General features: G+C 50.8%; 1 protein-coding gene across 1 annotated transcript in view; it reads left to right on the top strand.

Moving 5' to 3' along the window:
• Nucleotides 1-16,312, top strand: part of stard10 (StAR related lipid transfer domain containing 10) — a 103,360-nt gene extending 87,048 nt beyond the window's left edge. The window contains exons 2-6 of the mRNA XM_085999762.1: nucleotides 4,945-5,092; nucleotides 8,423-8,526; nucleotides 9,404-9,521; nucleotides 13,914-13,966; nucleotides 15,970-16,312. Coding sequence (XP_085855888.1) covers nucleotides 4,945-5,092; nucleotides 8,423-8,526; nucleotides 9,404-9,521; nucleotides 13,914-13,966; nucleotides 15,970-16,197 — 651 coding nt within the window. The 3' untranslated portion in view covers nucleotides 16,198-16,312. The remainder of the gene's footprint in view (nucleotides 1-4,944; nucleotides 5,093-8,422; nucleotides 8,527-9,403; nucleotides 9,522-13,913; nucleotides 13,967-15,969) is intronic.
• The last annotated feature ends 510 nt before the right edge of the window (nucleotides 16,313-16,822 follow it).

The following is a 16,822-nucleotide window of genomic DNA, read 5'->3' as shown; positions in this document are numbered from 1 at the left end:
GGATGTAGAGGGGCTTGTGGTGGGGCGTTTTGGACCTTCTGGCATCCTAGACAGCTCTTGGTCATTTCTTCGATGTTTCCATCGATACCTGGCCACCACACAAACGCTCTGGCTAAGTTCTTCATTTTCACTCCACCCAGATGCCCCTCATGAAGCTCCTTTAGCACTTTATCCTGGAGTTTGGGTGGAATCACCACTCTGGATCCACACATCAAGGTTCCTCGGCACACTGACAGCTGTTCTCTTCTTTGCGAGAATGCTGGCAACAGTGGTTCACCATGTGCTGGTCATCCCTTCACCGTTAAATCGTAGACTCGTGAGAGAGTCGGGTCATTTCTCGTTTCCTTTTCAATGGTAGAATTTGTCACCGGTAGACATTCCACGATGGTTGAGTGGAACATCTCCACTGGGTCCACTGTAGGCGCCTCTTCCACCGTTGGCAATGGTAGGCGCGATAACCTGTCAGCATTCCCATGCTGTTTTGTTCCTTTGTATTCCATGTCATATTGGTGTGTCCCTAGGAAAAGGGACCACCTCTGTAACCTTTGCGCTGTCATAATGGGTGTGGTAAACCACTGTATTGTATATTGCCACCTCTGGGTGGCGCTGTGTATGGAGGCATGCCTCAGCTGACTCCACCCACCACTGTGTGGGTTTCGTTCAGACTTGTTCAGTCACTCACGAAGAAGCATGGTCTCTTCTTAGCTAATAAAAGCCTTATTCATCTCTGCTTTCGACTCATCATCTCTTCTTCGACTCATCACCTTTTATGAAGTAATTGATAAGCGTATCAATTTTATTAGCTAAGAAGAGACCATGCTTCTTCGTGAGTGACTGAACAAGTCTGAACAAAACCCTCAAGATGTGGGTGCATCAGCCAAGTTTGAACACTGGCTGAGCTGCTTTGAATCCTTCCTCGCAATCTCACAGGTTACAGAGGAGGATCACAAACTGAAAATTTTGACCGCCCAGGTGAGCCATCAAGTATATATGCTAATCCGGGACTCTAATACGTACGTGGCGGCCCTCGAGCTACTAAAAGGGCAATATACGCGCCCAGTGAACACAATTTATGCCCGACACCTCTTGGGATCCCGCAGGCAGCAACCGGGAGAATCGGTAGGGGCATTTGCACGGGCGCTACTGGCACTCTGCAGAGACTGCGATTGTAAAGCGGTAACGGCTGTGGAGCACGCGCAGGGACTCGCCTGTGATGCCTTCGTCAGGGGCCTCCAGTCAGACCACACCCGGCAGAGACTGCTAGAAAGCAAGGAACCCGACCTGAAGACGGCCATTGCCCTTGCGCTCTCATTAGAGGAGGCCCACCGAAACCTCGAGGCATACCCCCGTAACGGCGCCGAGACATGGCAATCGAAACCGTGGGACACGGGACCGCCGCCCCCGGCACCAACCGCTGCAGCGACCCAACCGAGACAGCAGCCTCCGGTAAGAACTGCTTCGATGCCCAGTAACCAGGCCCAAAAAGCACTGAAGAGATGCCTGGGGTTTTTCTCCTACTACGCCCAGTGGGTGCCCCTCTATGCAGACAAAGCCAGGCCCCTCATCAAAGCCACCTCCTTCCCCCTGACACCAGAGGCGTGAATTGATAAGCGTATCAATGGGAACGCTCTTTTTAGGGTTGAATATGGAGACGAGGGGTTGATGGTCAGTCAACAAGGTAAATTTTTGTCCGTGTAGGTAATGGTTGAATTTCTTCACCCCCCCCCCACACCAGGCTGAGTGCTTCCCTGTCGATCTGGGCATAGTTACGCTCAGCTGAGTTCAATGAGCGTGACGCAAAAGCTATCGGCCGCTCCGAGCCATCAGGGAATCTATGCGATAATACCGCTCCCACGCCTTAAGGGGATGCATCGCACGCCAGTCTGATTGGCAGTGATGGGTTGTAATGAGCCAACACTTCCCTGGACGTGATCAAGCCTTTGCATTTATGGAAGGCACGTTTACAGTCTTCGCTCCATTTCCAAACTACTCCCGTTTGTAGCAGTGCGTTAAGAGGGTGCAGAACCGTCAACAAGTTCGGTAAAAATTTATGATAGTAATTTACTAATCCCAAGAACGACCTTAATTGTGAGACATTTTCAGGTGCTGGGGCCTTTACAACCGCTTCAATTTTTTCAGGTGACTTATGCAACCCTTCTTCGTTAATGACATGGCCACAATATGATATTTGTTTCTGGAAAAATTCGCACTTGGGGCGATTTGCTCGTAGGCCCCGTTCTCTCAGCCTTGTGAGCACCTGCTCTAAGTTGGCAAGGTGCTCGTTGTCATTTTCTCCTGTTACAAGGATGTCATCTAGGTAGCATTGAGTCCCTGGAATCCCTTGCAGGACTTGCTCCATAGCTCTTTGCCAGATAGCCGGAGCTGATGCCACTCCGAAAACCAGTCGATTGTACTGGTACAGGCCTTTGTGTGTTTATCGTGAGATACTTTTTAGAGGCCTCCTCAACCTCCATCTGTAGATATGCCTGTGCTAAGTCAATTTTGGTGAAACGTTTCCCTCCGGATAGTGAGGCGAAAATATCTTCTATCCTCGGAAGAGGATACTGTACCATGTGAAGAACCGGGTTTACAGTCACCTTAAAGTCCCCACAGATGCAAATTTTTCTCTGTTCTTCAGATTTATCATTATTCAACGTTTTCTTCATGACCGGAACGATGGGTGTTGCCAACTCGCTCCAATCTACCTTGGATAATACGCCTGCTTTTTCCAAATTCTCCAGCTCTACCTCGACGGCTGGACGAATTGCGTATGGCACCGGCCTTGCCTTAAAAAACTTGGGAATTGCCGCATCTTCCACTTTTATTGAGGCGGTGGCGCCTTTCAGGGTTCCTAGTTCCTGTTGAAACACTTCTTTGGCATTAGCCAAGATTTCTTTTAATCGTCCAGGTATGATGTCATTTTTTTTTCTTACTGGTCACCGTCAGTGCCTGAATGGAGTGCCAGTCTAAACGTATCTTTCTGATCCATTCGCGTCCCAACAATGGTGGACCACCATCTTGCAGAACGTATAAATACAACTTCTGTATTTCCTTGCCGTTGTATACAACAGGCACCCTTATTTTCCCTCTGGGGTATACTTTCTGCCCCGTATATGTCTTCAAGATAATGGATATGTCTTTCAAAGGTATATGCGGAAATAGCCGCTCGTAATCCCGTCGACTTATGACGGTCAGAGCTGATCCTGTATCTAGCTCCATTTTGACTGGGGACCCTGCTATCGTGAGGGTAACCCAAATGGTCTGGTAATCTTCTTTGGCAATTACATTATGTAATTTGAGACAGCTTAGTCTCTTGTTTCCGGAGTCGCTATCGCTCTTCTGGTCTTCGGAGCTACTTTCCGTCATCATTTGTACCTTTCTGTACTTTTCCTTATTGACCTTTTTACTGTCAGCGGATTTTTTTCCAGATCTGCATACACGTGCAATGTGTCCCATCTTTCCACATTGCCTGCATGCTTTGTCCTTGAACCAGCAGTCCTTCTGGTCATGGGTGGATCTGCTGCAGCGATAACATCTCTCGAAACCCCGTGTCATTTCATGGGTACCGAAGTCCTGTGGCTTTTGCTGTATCTCTGCAGCTCCTCTTGCTGCTGCTTCGTATGATACAGCCACACTGAAAGCCTTGTCCAGTGTCAAATCTTTCTCAGAAAGTAGTCTTTTCTGTGTTCCTTCGCTTAGACCGCAGACGAATTTGTCTCGTAGAGAATCTGCCAGTCCTGCCCCGAATTGGCAGTGCTTTGACAGCTTTCGTAATTCGGTGAGGTAATCAGCGTTACTTTCATTCTTGTGCTGATTCCTCCTGAAGAATTTGAATCGTTCCGCTATCAGCAGCGGTGTTGGGTTTAAGTGCTCCTGTAGGGTATCAACAATCTCCTTAAAATTCTTGTCCATTGGTTTAGCTGGAGTGATCAAGTTTCGTAACAGCCCGTATGTCCTTGCGCCCATCAGATTTAGAAGTACCGATGCCTTTTTATCATCCGCTACTTCATTCGCCTTGCAATATACCTCCACTCTTTCCACATATGTGGCCCAATCCTCTATATCACTATCGAAAGCAGTAATATTGCCAGTCTTCGGCATCCTGAAAATCAAAAAAATGGCGCCTCCCGCGCTTTTCCTTCTTCCCCGCCGAGTCAAGATGGCGCCTCCCGCGCTTTCCCGCCGCTGCCGCTGCTGCTGCTGCCAACGCTGTTCTCCGTGGTTCCCGTTGCGACCTGCAGCTTTTCGCGGTATTTCTATTATTTTTTTAAATATATATTTTAAATAGTTTCTCCGTTACTTGGAGAACCGTTCCCGTCGTGGAGCGGACCCTATGGGATTTTCCCCTCCCTCTGCTCGGTCCGAACGCCGACCTGCTTTACAGCACCGGCCGCCTCCTGAGTGTTCCACCCTCTGTCTCTCTTTGCTTCTGCTTTCCGACTCGCTGCCCGGCCCTGCTGCAGAGCCGCCCGATTGAGCCCCAGCTCGCCGCAGCCCAGGAAGGATCAGTGCACTACCTGCCACCAGCCCGGCTAGCTGGTGAAACCACAGGTTTTTTTTCTTTTTCTTGCTTCGACCTTCGTCTGAGGAATCGATCTCCTTGAGGTGCTGCCGAATTGCAGGTAAGTTCGTTTCTAACTCGTCGCCACTGTTAGATCCGTGTGTTAATGGAGACACGGAATGCAGGAGTTGATTTACCAAGTGTTTATTGAACAAAGTCTGGAGGTGAACTAACTACACAAGATGCTATACAGGCTTATATACCCGAGTGGTCACTACCGGTACTACAGTACACAGCGGCTTCAAAAACATAGTTCCTCTTAAAGGTACATACACTACACCTCCCTCCCTCTCTCTCTCTCTCTCTCTCTCTCTTTCCCCGCCCCCCCCCCCACCCCCGTACACAGTTCCTCAAACAGTTACCCCTTGTGTTCTCTCTCTCAGTGCAGGATGTTCTGCAAAGACCTGAGCTCGGAGACGCTCTACGATGTTCTACACGACACCGAATACCGCAGGAAGTGGGACGAAAACATGATCGAGACGTTTGACATTGGCAAGCTGACGGCTAACGCGGATGTCGGCTACTACGCCTGTGAGTACAACTGGTGGCCCTGAGCCGGGCGGGAATCTCGCCATTCCCCACCACAGCCCAAAACCGGGCGGGAATCTCGCCATTCCCACCACAGCCCAAAACCGGGCAGGAATCTCGCCATTCCCACCACAGCCCACAGTCCAAAACCGGGCGGGAATCTCGCCATTCCCACCACAGCCCAAAACCAGGCGGGAATCTCACCATTCCCACCACAGCCCAAAACCGGGCAGGAATCTCACCATTCCCACCACAGCCCACAGTCCAAAACCGGGCGGGAATCTCGCCATTCCCACCACGGCCCACAGTCCAAAACCGGGCGGGAATCTCGCCATTCCCACCACGGCCCACAGTCCAAAACCGGGCGGGAATCTCGCCATTCCCACCACGGCCTACAGTCCAAATCCCGACGGGGAGTCAACAGCCTGGTCCCATCTCTCAAACACCACAAAGAGCGTCACCGCCGACTAACCACTTTACGCTGCGCTGAGTGTCATTACCTGGACGAATGCGGCAGCCGTTTTTTGCGCACCGCAAGATCCCACAGCCAGCAATGAAGATTAAACACCCGGTTGTGTTGTTAGTTGAGGGAGGGACGTTGGCTGAGACTCCTTGCTGCTCTTCTTTGAATAGTGCCGTGGGATCTTGAACCTCGAGTAAACGGGGCAGAAGGGTTTAACATTTCCTCATCTGAAGAATGACGATGACTCTGATGAGGATTTGGCCACACCCTGCCAACTTCTAATATATCTAATTTGGGGGAGGGGTGGGATTTATAGAGGGAGCCCAAGGATGAAATGACCAGGTGCGGTGGTGCAGTGGTTATGTTGCTGGACCAGTAATCCAGAGAACGTGATGTTGGTTGAGGGATAAATATTGGCCGGGACATCAGGGAGAACTCCCCCGCTCTTCTTCGAAATAGTGGCCGTGGGATCTTTTACGTCCACCTGAGAGCGCAAACGGGGCCTCGGGTTTAACGTCTCATCCAACAGACGGCACCTCTGACAGCACAGCACTCCCTCAGCACTGCACTGGAGTGTCAGCCTAGCTTTGTGTTCAAGTCCCTGGAGTGGGGACTCGAACCCACAATCTTCTGACTTAGAGGCGGCAGATGTTTGGAACTCTCTTGCGCAAATGGCAGGTTTTTTAAAATTTGTTTATGGGATGTGGGCGTCGCTGGCAAGGCCAGCATTTATTGCCCATCCCTAATTGCCCTCGAGAAGGTGGTGGTGAGCTGCCTTCTTGAACCGCTGCAGTCCGTGTGGTGAAGGTACTCCCACAGTGCTGTTAGGGAGGGAGTTCCAAGATTTTGACCCTGCGACGATGAAGGATCGGCGATATACTTCTAAGTCAGGATGGTGTGTGACTTGGAGGGGAACTTGGAGGTGGTGGTGTTCCCATGCGCCTGCTGCCCTTGTCCTTCTAGGTGGAAGAGGTCGCGGGTTTGGGAGGTGCTGCCGAAGAAGCCTTGGCGAGTTGCTGCAGTGCATCTTGTAGATGGTACACACTGCAGCCACGGTGCGCCGGTGGTGGAGGGAGTGAATGTTTAAGGTGGTGGATGGGGTGCCAATCAAGCGGGCTGCTTTGTCCTGGTGTCGAGCTTCTTGAGTGTTGTTGGAGCTGCACTCATCCAGGCAAGTGAAGAGTATTCCATCACACTCCTGACTTGTGCCTTGTAGATGGTGGAAAGGCTTTGGGGAGTCAGGAGGTGAGACACTCGCTGCAGAATACCCAGCCTCTGACCTGCTCTTGTTGCCACAGTATTTATGTGGCTGGTCAAGTTAATTTTCTGGTCAATGGTGACCCCCAGGATGTTGATGGTGGGGGATTCGGCGATGGTAATGCCGTTGAATGTCAAGGGGAGGTTGTTAGACTCTCGCTTGTTGGAGATAGTCATTGCCTGGCACTCTGTGGCGCAAATGTTACCTGCCACTTATCAGCCCAAGCGTCATCCAGGTCTTGTTGCCTGCGGGCATGGACTGCTTCATTATCTGAGGAGTTGTGAGTGGCACTGAACACTGTGCAGTCATCAGCGAACATCCCCATTTCTGACCTTATGTTGGAGGGAAGATCATTGATGAAGCAGCTGAAGATGGTTGGGCCTAGGACACTGTCCTGAAGAACTCCTGCAGTGATGTCCTGGGGCTGTGATGATTGGCCAGTTGACGCGGGATCAGTTGGTTAATGTTAAATCTGAGATTGGTAGCTTTTTGTTAACCAAAGGTATTATGGGATATGGGCCAAAGGCGGGTATATGGAGTTAGGTCGCAGATCAGCCATGATCTCATTGAATGGCAGAACAGGCTCGAGTGGCTAAATGGCCTCCTCCTGTTCCTATGGATGATATCTCGGGGAGAAGCTTAAGGAGGGAGGGGTAGACCATGAGGATTCTAAAGGAGAGGGGTGTGGAACAAGCTGTGGGTGTTCGCTGGGGCAGCTGAGCAATGATTCCTTCCAGGCCTCGCTGTTAGACACATGGGCAGTGATCCTCAGCAATCAATTGCTCCAGGTTCCCCTTGTGATATTGAATCATAGAATCTCACAGCACAGAAAGAGGCCATTCGGCCCATCGTGCCTGTGCCTGCTCTTTGAACGAGCTCTCCAATTAGTCCCACTCCCCCCTTGCTCTTTCCCCAGAGGCCTGCAAAGCAAATTTTTCCCCTTCCAGTATTTATCCAATTCCCTTTTGAAAGTTCCTATTGAATCTGCTTCCACCGCCCTTTCAGGCAGCGCATTCCAGATCACGACAACTCGCTGCGTAAAAATGATTCTCCTCGTCTCCCCCCTGGTTCTTTTGCCAATGATCTTAAATCTGTGTCCTCTGGTCATCGACCCTCCCGCCACTGGAAACAGTTTCTCCTTATTTACTCGATCAAAAACTCTCATCATTTTGAACACCTCTATTAAATCTCCCCTTAACCTTCTCTGCTCTATGGAGAACAATCCCAGCTTCTCCAGTCTCTCCACATAATTGAAGTCCCTCATCCCTGGAACCATTCCAGTAAATCTCCTCTGCACCCTCTCCAAGGCCTTCACATCCTTCCTAAAGTGTGGTGCCCAGAATTGAACACAGTACTCCAGCCGAGGCCTAATCGGTGATTTATAAAAGTTTAACATAATGTCCTGGCTTCTGTACTCTGTGCCTCCATTAATAAAGCCAAGGATCCCATGTGCTTTTTAACAGCCTTTTCAACTTCAAAGACTTGTGTACGTACACCCCCAGGTCTCTCTGTTCCCGCACCCGGTTTAAAAGTGAACCATTTGTTTATGTTGCCTCTAGTCATGTGTGTTCGATTTGTGATTTGTTTTTAACGATTATTATTTTGCCACCAGGGCGATGCCCAAAGCCTTTGAAAAACCGCGATGTCATCACGCTGAGGTCCTGGCTACCCATGGGGAGCGATTACATCATCATGAACTACTCTGTGAAACACCCGGTGAGTGCACGACCACGGCCGGGGAGCTTCTGGGAACCGACGGCCGGTTTCAACCTGAGCAACACGTCGGGAGGGAGGGCTTGGCCGTCCGGGGAGGGGTCCAGCGGGGTGCGGGAGTGGGGGGGGGTTCCCGGGGTGGGGGTGGAAGCTGGGATCAGTTCTACTGCAGGGCAATCCGGAGATGGCTTGAGGTGCTTTGAGCCATCGCAAAACCTTCGTTCAATCTGTTTGATGCAAAAATCTAACATTAAACCGAGCAACCAGATTAGTGCATAGACCGTATTTACTCGCATATAGGCTGCATCCCAAACATCAACTGATTTTCTTCTGGTAGGATGTCAGGGCCTTGGAGAGGGTGCAGAGGAGATTTACTAGAATGGTGCCAGGGATGAGGGACTTCAGTGATGTAGAGAGACTGGAGAAGCTGGGATTGTTCTCCTTAGTGCAGAGAAGGTTAAGGGGAGATTTAGTAGAGGCGTTCAAAATGATGAGGGGTTTTGATGGAGTAAATAAGGAGAAACTGTTTCCAGTGGCAGGAGGGTCGGTAACCAGAGGACACAGATTGAAGATAATCGGCAAAAGAACCAGAGGGGAGATGAGGAAACATTTTTTTTTAACACAGCGAGTTGTTGTGACCTGGAACACGCTGCCTGAAAGGGCGGTGGAAGCAGATTCAATAGTAACTTTCAAAAGGGAATTGGATAAATACTTGAAAATGAGAAATGTGCAGGGCTGTGGGGAAAGGGCAGGGGGGAGTGGGACTAATTGGAGAGCTCGTTCAAAGAGCCGGCACAGGCACGATGGGCCGAATGGCCTCCTCCTGTGCTGTGTGATTCTAGGTGAGTGACTTTTGTTTTTCTTTGCCCTTTCTCCTCAGAAATACCCTCCAAAGAAGGAACGGGTTCGGGCAATTTCAGTTCAGACCGGATACTTGGTAGAAACGAGCAGCGCAACCAGCTGCACCCTCACGTACCTGGCACAGGTGGACCCTAAAGGTGAGGGGCCAGACCTGGCTCAGCGCTGGAAAGTATGTCACACGCAGATGACAACTTGCATTTACTCAGCAACTTTAAATGTCGTAAAATCGCCCCAAGGCGCTTCACGGGAGCGATTATCAAACAGAATGTGACACCGAGACACGTGAGATATTAGGACAGGTGACCAAAAGCTTGGTCAAAGAGGTTTTAAGAAGCATCTTAAAGGAGGAGAGAGAGGCGGAGAGGTTTAGGGAGGGAATTCCAGAGCTTAGGGCCCAGGCAGCTGAAGGCACGGCCGCCAACGGCGGAGCGATTAAAATCAGGGATGCGCGAGAGGCTGGAATTGGAGGAGCGCTGAGATCTCGGGGCTGGAGATAGGGAGAGGCGAGGGTCATGGAAGGCTTTGAAAACAAGGATGAAGGCAAAATGAGGAGTTTGGGAGGCGAGATGATGCACCTTTGCCCCTGTAGCCGGATCAGGGATTTGTGTTTGGGGGATTCTTGGGCCAGGGGTGTCTTCCTGCAGATGTGTTGCCTGAAGCCACGCGTCCAGACCGTGGAGGTAGTAACTGACCGTGCCAGAAGGGGGGCGATGTCTGACCAGAGTAAATTGACTGGCTGTTGGGAGGAGTTCAGTAAATATCTACAGGGATTCAGGAGGAGGATGAGGAGAGTGTGAACAGGACCTCTGTGGGGAAGAGTAAAGATTTCAATTAAGTTACTAACAGATGTGCATTTCCCTGGTGATGCTCGCGTTGTGACTTCCTCTCCAGTGGTGCTTGGTCCCGTTCACCCATCACCGCCCCCCCCCCCCCCCGTGCTCGCTGACCCACACTGGCTCCCGGTTAAGCAGTGCCTTGATTTCAAAATTCTCATCCTTGTTTTCAAATCCCTCCATGGCCCTCGCCCCCCCCTCCCTATCTCTGTAACCTCCTCCAGCCCCACAACCGCACCCCCCCCCCCCGAGATCTCTGCGCTCCTCCAATTCTGGCCTCTTGAGCATCCCCGATTTCCATCGCTCCACCATTGGCGGCCGTGCCTTCAGCTGCCCGGGCCCCCGAACTCTGGAATTTCCATCCGGTACCTCTTTATCTCGTCCCGTATCCCGACAACCTCCTGGTTTACCGTAGCTGCGGCAAAGTCCCCTTCCTTTGACTGTATTCCCTCGTCCCTGGTCAGTTCTAGACTGGCACCAGGAAATAAAGTGACCGTGATTTGTCCTAGGATTGCCCTAAAAACCCAACCGGTTCAGTAATGTTCTTCGGGGAAATGGCCCTTACCCGGTCTGGACCTACGTCACTCATTGAAACTTATAAAATTCTAACGGGACCAGACAGACTAGATGCAGGAAGGATGTTCCCGATGGTCGGGGAGTCCAGAACCAGGGGTCACAGTCTAAGGATAAGGGGTAAGCCATTTAGGACAGAGATGAGGAGGAATTTCTTCACCCAGAGAGTGGTGAACCTGTGGATTTCTCTACCACAGAAGGCAGTTGAGGCCAATTCATTAAATATATTCAAGAAGGAGTTGGATATATTTCTTAAGGCTAAAGGAATCAAGGGATATGGGGAGAAAGCAGGGACAGGGTACTGAGTTTGGATGATCAGCTATGATCTCATTGAATGGCGGAGCAGGCGCGAGGGGCCGAATGGCTGACTCCTGCTCCTATCTTCTATGTTTCTACGTCACTCCAGTCCCCACACCAACACGGTTAACACTTACTGCCCTCTGAGGAGGATGGGTCAGCCAAGTCTTAAGCAGGGTAACTAGGAATGGGTGATTAAATATGGCCTGGCCCGTGTCATCAGGGGTACGGTAGCATAGTGACTCTGTTACTGGACTAGTAATCCAGAGGCCTGGACTAATGATCCAGAGACGTGAGTTCAAATCCCACCACGGCAGCTGGGGAATTTAAATTCAGTTAATTAAATAAATCTGGAATAAAAAGCTAGTATCAGTGATGGTGACCATGAAACTACCGGATTGTCGTAAAAACTCATCTGGTTCACTAATGTCCTTTAGGGAAGGAAATCTGCCGTCCTTACCCGGTCTGGCCTATGTGTGACCCCAGACCCTCAGCAATGTGGTTGACTCTTAAACTGCCCTCTGAAATCGCTACAACAAATTCAGCACTGTGGGAGTACATTCACCACACGGACTGCAGCGGTTCAAGAAGGCGGCTCACCACCACCTTCTCAAGGGGCAACTAGGGATGGGCAATAAATGCCGGCCTTGCCAGCGATGCCCACATCCTGTGAAAGAATTTTTTTTAAATTCCACATCCCGAGGGTACGATTACAAAACCAAATGATGGAGGAACGCCAAGCCCTTCTCTCGATTGGACAGACTCGTTGTTTGATAGAGAGACTGAATGTTTGTAAAATATTATTTCATTTAGCGAGTGGTCAAATCTTATGGAACAGGCTCCCTGAGGAGATGGTGATTAATTCATTCAGACATAGATTTCTTTCAGAAAGTAACATTTTGGAATACAGTGTATGAGTTGTTTGAGATATGACTTTAAAAAAAATTAATTCTTGGGATGTGGGCATCGCTGGCAAGGCCAAGTTTTGATTGCCCATCCTCAGTAGCCCCTGAGAAGGTGGTGGTGGGCCTTCTACTTGTTAAAGTGAAGTAGCTCGGGAGGAACAGGTAACGTTGGACCAAAGCTCTCCACCACTGGGGGTTTTCCTCGCCTCGTGTCTGGGTCTGGTGTAGGCTCATTGATAGAGATTGATCGCCGTGTTTGGTCAACAACTCCAGTATCGTTGGATCGTGCGACTACCAGGATGGGAGAGAAAGAAATAAAAACAGAAAATACTGGAGACACTCAGCAGGTCAGGCAGCTTCTGTGGAGAGAGAAACAGAGTTAACGTTTCAGGTCGGTGACCTTTCGTCAGAACTGGAAAAAAACAGGAAATGGAACCGATTTTTAAGCAAGGGTAGGGGCTGGGAAATGGGGGAGGGGATGAAGAACAGAAGGGAAGGTCTGTGATAGGGTAGAATGCTTAATCTCTCCTGCCTTCTATCCTATCACAGGCCTTCCCTTCTGTTCTTTCGCCCCCCTCCCCCATTTCCCAGCCCCTTCACTCGCTTAAAAATCTGTTCCATTTCTTGTTTTTTTCCAGTTCTGACGTAAGGTCATCGACCTGAAACATTAACTCTGTTTCTCTCTTCACAGACGCTGCCTGACCTGCTGAGTTTCTCCAGCATTTTCTGTTTTTATTTCAGATTTCCAGCATCTGCAGTATTTTCTTTTTGTATTAGTGGTAAAGAAAGAGTTGTTTTTATATTGCCTTTCACAACCTCGGAACGTCCCAGAGCCAATCAAGTACTTTTGAAGTGTTGTAATGTGGGAAACACGGCAGCCAATTTGCGCACAGCAAGCTCCCACAAACAGCAATGCGATAATGACCAGATAATCTGTTTTTAGTGATGTTGATTGAGGGATAAATATTGGCCCCAGGACACCGGCGAGAACTCCCCAGCTCCTCTTCGAAATAGTGCCATGGGATCTTTTACATCCACCTGAGAGAGCAGACGGGGCCTCGGTTTAACATCTCATCCAAAAGATGGCACCTCCGACAGTGCTGCGCTCCCTCAGTACTGTCCCTCCGACAGTGCAGCACTCCCTCAGTACTGCCCCTCCGACAGTGCGGCGCTCGCTCAGTACTGCCCCTCCGACAGTGCGTCGCACCCTCAGTACTGCCCCTCCGACAGTGCGGCGCTCCCTCGGTACTGCCCCTCCGACAGTGCGGCGCTCCCTCGGTACTGCCCCTCCGACAGTGCGGCGCTCCCTCGGTACTGCCCCTCCGACAGTGCGGCGCTCCCTCGGTACTGCCCCTCCGACAGTGCGGCGCTCCCTCGGTACTGCCCCTCCGACAGTGCGTCGCTCCCTCGGTACTGCCCCTCCGACAGTGCGTCGCTCCCTCGGTACTGCCCCTCCGACAGTGCGGCGCTCCCTCAGTACTGCCCCTCCGACAGTGCGGCGTTCGCTCGGTACTGCCCCTCCGACAGTGCGGCGCTCCCTCGGTACTGCCCCTCCGACAGTGCGGCGCTCCCTCGGTACTGCCCCTCCGACAGTGCGGCGCTCCCTCGGTACTGCCCCTCCGACAGTGCGGCGCTCCCTCGGTACTGCCCCTCCGACAGTGCGGCGCTCCCTCGGTACTGCCCCTCCGACAGTGCGGCGCTCCCTCAGTACAGCACTGGGAGCGTCAGCCTAGATTTTTGTGCTCGAGTCTCTGGAGTGGAGCTTGAACCCACGGCCTCCTGACTCATGGGTGAGAGTGCTGCCCACTGAGCCACAGCTGACACGAGGTCGATCATGCTCTCTGATCTCTCGCCAATCCTATGCTTGTTTGTAAAGGTCTTGATTGGCATCCAAGTAATTAATTTGTGTTTTTCTTTTAAGGCTCGTTACCAAAATGGGTGGTGAACCAATCATGGCAGCTTCTGGCTCCCAAAGTGAGTACGATATTTAATATAGAGGTGGTCGAGGCAGAGACCCTCATCACATTTAAGAAGTACTTGGATATACACTTGAAGTGCCGTAACCTGCAGGGCTACAGACCAAGAGCTGGAAAGTGGGAGAGCTCTTGTTGGGCCGGCATGGACACGATGGGCCGAATGGCCTCCACCTGTGCCGTAAACTTCTATGAGTCAATGATTGATCTCCTGGGCACTGCTGGGAACAAAAACCCGGGAGATAAATCATTGGGTCATTAAAATAATTGTGCATTTTATAAAATTTCTTTGCACACATCTGATTATTAGTTATAAAAATATCAGGATGGGTGGGAAAAAGGCTCTTACAGTCGAGGATGGTCCAATCGGGTAACGATGAGTCTGTTCCTTCTCCAGTCGGCCATGGGGAAGGAGGGGCCCCACGTGGATGGACGGGCCAGGCGACCAATGGCGGGAGTGTGGGGGTGGGGCTGGGGGGTTGGAGACAGGAGGTCACGTGTAGGAACCTCCCAGGAACAGGTCCAACCAGAGATGGCAACCCAATGTAGAGGACCTCACAACTGATGGGGTGAAGCAGCTGGTTCACTCCAACTACAGAGCCATCTAGAGCACAGGCTGAGCAATTGGATGAGCAGAGCACCGGGCGGCTGCATAGAGTGACACCTCTATTCCCGGCCAGAATGGAGATGGTTGGGTAATTCCCCCGTCAATCACGCTGGGAGACCACACTGCTGTAAGGGACTGGGCTTGATTTTATATGCATCATTTGTATTCTGTAATTATCAACAATAACAGCAAAACCTGCATTTATACAGCGCCTTTAACGTAGTAAAACATCCCAGGGCGCTTCACAGGAGCGATTATCAGACAAAATTTGACACCGAGCCACAGAAGGAGATATTAGGACAGGTGACCAAAAGCTTGGTCAAAGAGGTAGGTTTTAAGGAGCATCTTAAAGGAGGAGAGAGAGGCGGAGAGGTTTAGGGAGGGAATTCCAGAGCTGGGGGCCCAGGCAGCTGAAGGCACGGCCTCCAATGGTGGAGCGATTAAAATCGGGGGATGCTCAAGAGGCCAGAATTAGAGGAGCGCAGAGATCTCGGAGGGTTGTTGGGGGTTACAGACATAGGGAGGGGACGAGGACCATTGAGGGATTTGAAAAGAAGGATGAGAATTTTAAAATTGGAGGATAAAATATGTATACCCTCCACTTCTTGCACGCTGCTGGAGAAATAATCCTGCTTTTATCGGGAGACTTTGCTGTAGTTTCAGTCATGAGATCGGTTTGCTGCATGCAAGTACAGCAGGCAATTAGGAAGGCAAATAACATGTTGGCCTTTATTGCAAGGGGGTTGGAGTATAAGAGTAAGGAAGTCTTGCTACAATTGTACAGGGCCTTGGTGAGACCACACCTGGAGTACTGGGCACAGTTTAGGTCTCCTTATCTAAGGAAGGATATACTTGCCTTAGAGGCGGTGCAACGAAGGTTCACTAGATTGATTCCTGGGATGAGAGGGCTGTCCTATGAGGAGAGATTGTGTAGAATGGGCCGATACTCTCTGGAGTTTAGAAGAATGAGAGGTAATTTTGTTGAAACATATAAGATTCTGAGGGGGATTCAGGGTCGATGCTGAGAGGTTGTTTCCCCCTGGCTGGAGTGTCTAGAACTAGGGGACATAGTCTCAGGATAAGGGGTCAGCCACTTAAGACTGAGATGAGGAGGAATTTCTTCACTCAGAGGGCGGTGAATCTTTGGAATTCTCTGCCCCAGAGGGCTGTGGATGCTCAGTCATTGAGTATATTCAAGACAGAGATCGATAGATTTTTGGACTCTAGGGGAATCGAGGGATGTGGACATCGGGCAGGAAAGTGGAGTTGAGGTCGAAGATCAGCCACGATCTTATTGAATGGCGGAGCAGGCTCGTGGGGTCGTATGGCCGACTCCTGCTCCTAATTCTTATGTTCTTAGTAACTTGAGACAAACATTGTCTTTTTTTTTTTACAAGGCGATGAAGAAGATGTACAAAGCATGCCTCAAGTACCTGGATTGGAAAGCGAAGCACAACCCAGCTTACAAACCCTGGATCCATCCAGAGCAAAGCACGCTTCTCCCCATCCAGCTCTCCGAACTCTCCATCCAGCACGCCGACTCCCTGGAAAACATTGACGAAAGCGGAATCCTGGAGGCCAAGGACGACAAGGGAGACGCCAGTGATGAAGACAGCGTGAATTGAGGAGGGAAAGTGTCACTTGGGGCCCTTGACCAATGCTCAGATGCAATATTCCAAATGAAATGCAACTTTATTTAAATAAGATTGTCTAATGTGCCACAGGCGGGGGGAGGGGAAGCGCGAGGTGGTGTTGGGGGGGGGGGGGGGGGGGGGGGGGTTGAAGAACATGAGGAAGGGCGGACATGTTCAAAATCAGATCCTGCGAAGGATTTAGTATCTTGTCAGGAATCGCTTTCGTCCTACCGTGATGAGTCTTTTTAAGAATAACACTCGGGAGGCCATTCAGCCCCTCGAGCCTGTTCTGCCATTCTGTTGGATCATGGTGGATCTGCACCTCCACTCCATCTACCCGCCATCGCTCCGTGTCCCTTAACACCCTCGCCCAACAAAAATCTATCACTCTCGGCCTTGAAAGTTTCAATTGTCCCACAGCCTTTTTGGGGGAGAGGTTCCTGTCTGGCACTCCTGCTCCCCATGGCCCATGAGTTCGCTTCCTGTGGCCTCTAACCTGGCCGCAATCAACTGTCCACGGCAGGTTCGGTCCTCAATCAGGCCTGTGGTTAAAATGGCGTGTGCGTCTCGGTGATGTCATCAGGATACGAACTCCGCCATTGAAATTAGGACCCCC

Source organism: Somniosus microcephalus, chromosome 10 (assembly GCF_052327205.1).
Source record: "Somniosus microcephalus isolate GS21.2 chromosome 10, FLI_Smic_1.0, whole genome shotgun sequence".
In the NCBI taxonomy this organism is placed as follows: domain Eukaryota; kingdom Metazoa; phylum Chordata; class Chondrichthyes; order Squaliformes; family Somniosidae; genus Somniosus; species Somniosus microcephalus.
This window is presented reverse-complemented; position numbering and strand designations above follow the sequence as displayed.